Source organism: Octopus bimaculoides, chromosome 2, assembly GCF_001194135.2.
Source record: "Octopus bimaculoides isolate UCB-OBI-ISO-001 chromosome 2, ASM119413v2, whole genome shotgun sequence".
Classification (NCBI taxonomy): Eukaryota; Metazoa; Mollusca; class Cephalopoda; order Octopoda; family Octopodidae; genus Octopus; species Octopus bimaculoides.
The window spans coordinates 16791327-16796942 of record NC_068982.1 but is presented as its reverse complement, the minus strand read 5'-3'; the positions used below and the strand labels follow the sequence as shown (position 1 = coordinate 16796942).

Genomic DNA, 5616 nt, shown 5'->3' with positions numbered 1-5616 from the left:
CCTCAATCCTTTCTATATTAACCAAAATGAAGTAGATTGACAAATTTATTTTTTGAACCAGTTGAAGACACACGAGATGTCGAAATATCGTTCACCAGATAACAAATGGCACTCTTCTTTTAATTTTGACTCTATATCTTCAGGAGGAGTTACCTCAATCCTTTCTATATTAATAATAATAATAATAATAATAATAATAATAATAATAATAATAATAATAATAATAAATGACAATAGCAAAATAATAATAAAAAAACTAAAAACAAACCAATGAATATGGTAGTTTTCTTATGACAATAACCATATCTACCTTAGATAAAGTTCTATATTCTTTTGGAGAAATAACACATGGGATAATGTGCTGATAGAATGCTTTATAAAAAGACTGAATGGTTATAACTATGTCCTTTGAATATAGGATTGGTTAATAAGAGTTGGCCTGGAGGGAAACAACAACAACAATAGCAATCCTTATTTTATAGGAAGATATATTTATTCAACATGACTAGATTATACGGCTTCTGAATATTTGTAGAATTAACACCAGAAATGTTTTTGCTATGCAGAAACTGTAGGAACTATTGCAATATCTGAATCTATTGCAATATTGGAAATCCATCTGTAATATCATCAGGTGTATCAGGGCCACCAACATTTCACTTCTAATCTTGTATGCTTCGCTGAGTGGGGCATCGAGGACTGAATCAGCTTTCACCGGTGAAAGGGTTCCACTTGCAGTCCCTATTTCTGTGTTTCAACTGAATAAATAGAATATTGAGTTCTCTTTCTTTAGGTACAAAGGGCTATAATTTATTCAAGTGTGACATGAACAGTTGCCGTATCATCGTCTTGTTGTCTCTGTTCGGATGTGTTTCTCACTGTCCATAACACTGATAAGGTTCTCAAATCCTGCTCTTCGCGGTAACGCGATTGGCTAAAACAACATCTTAACAGTAACAAAAACAATTAGCTTAAATAGAAAACTAAATAGAAATCTGGTTTATCATTAAGTTTATCTTCCTCTTGAGTGATGATAGAACCCTAGCCAGTTTTCAAATTAGCATTCAGTTGTTTAGTTAACAGAACTACTTATTCATTAATGAGTAACTGGCTGAATATTACACAGAAACACGTGTATGCTTAATGCAATTTTCAGACCAAAATCAACTTGACACAGTATGAGACAAATTTGAACCTCTGAATTAGAGTTACACTTCAAACGAAAGTACTTCTACATAGTTTCCGTCTAAACAATTTCACCCACCAGATTTGTAGCGATCTGCGGTTATAGTAAAAGATATCTACTCAAAATTGTATACATTGTGCTCAGAACAGGGATCTTATGATTGCGAGGTGAACAGCTTAAGCAGTTTATTATAGCTGCACCGACTATTCTGAGTATTGATTCAGTTATTAAAACATTATTTTCGTTTGACTTGATGTAAGATTAAATTTTGAACGGAGGAATATAGTTGAGTGAATTAACCCATTTATATTGAACTTATTTAATTGTTTCTAAGCTCAGTTAAACTCAGCATTTAGAAAACAAAAATGAATATAATAAGCACATAGTTTTACCATATATTTCAAAGTCTTTTTCCGAATCTACCCCCTTCATCACGTGATTAAACCTAAACTATATTAATTTCATTGGAGAAGTAAAACTGATTAATTTAAGCCTTTTAGTTTTGCAGGAGCCCTCATCACTTTATGATAAAGAAACTTCAGAATCAGAAGACTCCAGGTTTGATCCCATTGCCCAGCACCTAGAACAAAAGAAATCTATGCTCTACCATAGTTCTGAGTTGAGAAATAGCTTGTGAGTCTAATTCAGTTGATGGAAAATTTGAGGGAACTTATCATTCATTCACACACATGCACACAGATACACACATACACACACATACACACACATAAACACACACCTACACATAAACGCAAACAAGCATACATGCGTGCACACATAGACACACACACACACACACGTATATATTCGTGTGTATATATCTTCCATGTCACTTACTCCGATTGCTACTGTTACCAATATACTTCTGTACAACCAGCCGGCCTTTCGGTAAAGATTGATAAAATAGATACGAAGCTAAAATATTTATTGTGCTCCATATAATGATATGACTGACTAAAAAGTCTTGAAGCGTACAGTTATATTTTGATGACTAAAACTTTCTAAACATAAGATCTCTGTTTAGGATAAATGGTTGTAGAACAGTAAAAAGTAAAATAATAAGAAAAAATAGTCGCTTACAACATTAGTCCATAGTTGTTGTAGCTGGTGTAGTCCTGTCTGTTGTAGTTCTGGCTGTTGTAGTTCTGGCTGTTGTAGTTCTGGCCGTTGTAGTTCTGGATAGAGGGAATAGTAATCAGGTGGTGGTTGTGACGTGTATTCGGGTGGTGGTGGTGGTGGTGGTGGTGGTTGTGACGAGTATCCGGGTGGTGGTAGTTGTGACTGGTATTCGGGTGGTGGGGGTTGCGACTGGTATACTGGTAGTGGTGGATTTCCAGGATATTCGGGATGTTCAGATATCGTAGGATTCTCACAAGCCGATGAGTATTCATAGTTTTCATAGTATCCTGGCGGATCATCGTTCGGTTCCTCAGTTTCTGTGTTATCTGCAAAAACAAATTAGATTCCACAAGAGATATTTCAAAGTGCACATTCCTCATAAATTTAATTAATCTACAACTGCTGGTTGGTGACTTTAAATTTTTTGTGAAAAGTTGCTCATCATTAAAAAAATTTTAATTAATATCATTTTTGTTGTATTAACGAAAAACAGGATATTTAAATAATTTTATAAGTTTTCTATTCTGGAATTCTTTAATAATTGAAGCTTTGTTGTTGGCACTACGTCGCTTACGACGTCGAGGGTTCCAGTTGATCCGATCAACGGAACAGCCTGCTCGTGAGATTAACGTGCAAGTGGCTGAGCACTCCACAGACACGTGTGCCCTTAACGTAGTTCTCGGAGATATTCAGCGTGACACAGTGTGACAAGGCTGACCCTTTGAATTACAGGCACAACAGAAACAGGAAGTAAGAGTGAGAGAAGGTTGTGGTGAACGAGTACAGCAGGGTTCACCGCCATCCCCTGCCGGAGCCTCGTGGAGCTTTAGGTATTTTCGCTCAATAAACACTCACAACGCCCGGTCTGGGAATCGAAACCGCGATCCTATGACCGCGAGTCCGCTGCCCTAACCACTGGGCCATTGCGCCTCCTATAATTGAAGCACATAAGATGGAAAAAGAATTCCTTTTGCCAGGCTACGAAGAATACATCGAGAGTATGATATGCCTAATGACCACCTTCCTTTCAAAAACATGCAAAACTAGAGTTAATACAACTATATTCTTTGTTATTACTTTTGATTCACTGTTGAATGAGGACAGACCAGTTTTTAAACTTAAAAACATCTAAAATGTCAGAAGCAAATCGCTCACTTTTATATGTCTCATTAGAAGTTTTGCTAAAATCCAACTATTTTACAAATGAAGTGGCTGATCATGATGCTGGATACTTGTCAACTATCTCAATGGCCAAGAATTTATATCAATTACTATAATCCTTTTATGTATCTAGTCAAAAAACCACTTGCTATAGGTAGATACCACTTAACAGCAAATCATTAATATAAAGTGATACATGGTTGGCATTCCGTCGGTTACGACGACGAGGGTTCCAATTGATCTGATCGATGGAACAGCCTGCTCGTGAAATTAACGTGCAAGTGGCTGAGCACTCCACAGACACGTGTATCCTTAACGTAGTTCTCGGGGATATTCAGCGTGACTCAGAGTGTGACAAAGCTGGCCCTTTGAAATACAGGTACAACAGAAATAGGAAGAAAGAGTTGTGGTGAAAGAGCACAGCAGGGTTCGCCACCATCCCCTGCCAGAGCCTCGTGGAACTTTAGGTGTTTTCGCTTAATAAACACTCACAATGCCCGGTCTGGGAATCGAAACTGAGATCCTACGACCGCGAGTCCGCTGCCCTAATCACTGGGCCATTGCGCCTCCACTAAGTGATACAAATAGTCGTCATTAAGGGCTAAGAACTACTGCAGTCATTCACTAAATGTCACGCAGTTACCTTGATATTTTCTTTGCAAGCACCTTCAAGTTTCATATCTGCGCACAGGACACGCAGTAAAAAAAGGAAAATGTAGGCACAAATTGCTAGAGTGCACTAAAATATGCACAAGAATGGTCTAGAAATGACAAACAGAAAAGACAAACAGTAATTAGGCCAGGGAAGTTTAGGATAAGAAGCAAAAAAAAAAACGAAAAGAAAAAGAACTTAAAATGTTGCTGTTGAAATTACAATATAAAAATTTGAATAGTAATAAATGTCCTTTGAATATTTTTATGTAAGTTTAAATTAAAAGGCACAGTAAGCTATTTTCTCAGTTAAAAAAATTAATTGCCTATTAATTTAGACATTAAAAATCTACTATTAAAAAATTTGTTTTTTATTTCGAAAAATCACGCAAAATCTACAATGTATGATAACCCCTAATTTTATATAAAAAAAAAAGTAAGCTAGTGAATCAGTTGTACACTTTGCGCTCAATTTGTTCATTAGCTGTCATTTAAAAAAATGCTTGTTCAACAATTTCAGAAATTTATTTAGTTAATTCTAACTCCCGTAGCAACATTTTACGTTTTCTCTTCTTGCCCTGTACTTTTCCAGGCTTAATTACTTCGTTGACATCCTATTTCGTGGAGAAATCTTTTTGGTTGTTATGGAAAAAAATCTACTACAAATTCTGGAATATCAAAGAAATGTTCAGAAATATTTCAATTGTTTTTACTGATTCAAATTTTTTTTGATTCACATGAACTACTGAATTAGCAAGAGAAGAGTTTCTTTGCTTAAACATCAAATCTAAGTAATACAACTATTTGCTCTACAGTTATCTTTAAATTTTATGGAGTATACCTGAATGAGTCTTGTGCATGAAATGCAATGCAACTTAATAGTGACTCACGAATACGGAAGATATGGGATCTGAAAGCAGAGAATTTGAAAAAGAAAGATAGATATGGGACAAAGAGGGTGAAGACCTATCTCATGCTGCAGAGACTACGGAGGAGATGATAAAACAAACGCCTAAAATGATTGGAGATGCGCAGTGCTCGAAAAAGACCTGCATATCTAGGTTAGAATGGAAGAAGTCTATGTTCTGCAAGCAGGTCTCTGAGCCCCTTGCCTAATATGTGTCTGTCAAGCCATTACTGGCAAAAGCCGTGCTTCCTTATCTCTCCAACGTACATCTCTCCGTCACATTTAGCTATTATATAACTTTCGTCTAATGATAGAATATCAGTCTTGGCTAAAGGTGGAGGCATGGACTTTTTCAATCTAAAAGGAATTCTCAACCAAATACTTACAGGCTATTATACATAGATTTTTTTTTTGATGACCTTCAGAGATCCAGTATTCCAAATATAATTATTTCACATTATCACGAGAGTATATAAACGTCTAAAGGCAGCTATATATATATATATATATATATATATATATATACATACATACTTGCATACATACATACATACATACATACATACAAACATACATACATGTATATATATAT

General features: G+C 35.6%; 1 protein-coding gene across 9 annotated transcripts in view; it reads right to left on the bottom strand.

The window, feature by feature from the left end:
• The window catches only part of LOC106884205 (uncharacterized), a 22790-nt gene that overhangs the window by 11231 nt on the left and 5943 nt on the right, over positions 1–5616 (bottom strand). For all 9 annotated transcript variants that reach the window (XR_008266543.1, XR_008266542.1, XR_008266544.1 and 6 more), the window contains exon 2: positions 2267–2631. Coding sequence is in view for 2 of the 9 variants with exons in the window: in XM_052975764.1 (XP_052831724.1) it covers positions 2267–2631 (365 nt within the window). In the remaining 7 variants the exon portion in view is untranslated. The remainder of the gene's footprint in view (positions 1–2266; positions 2632–5616) is intronic.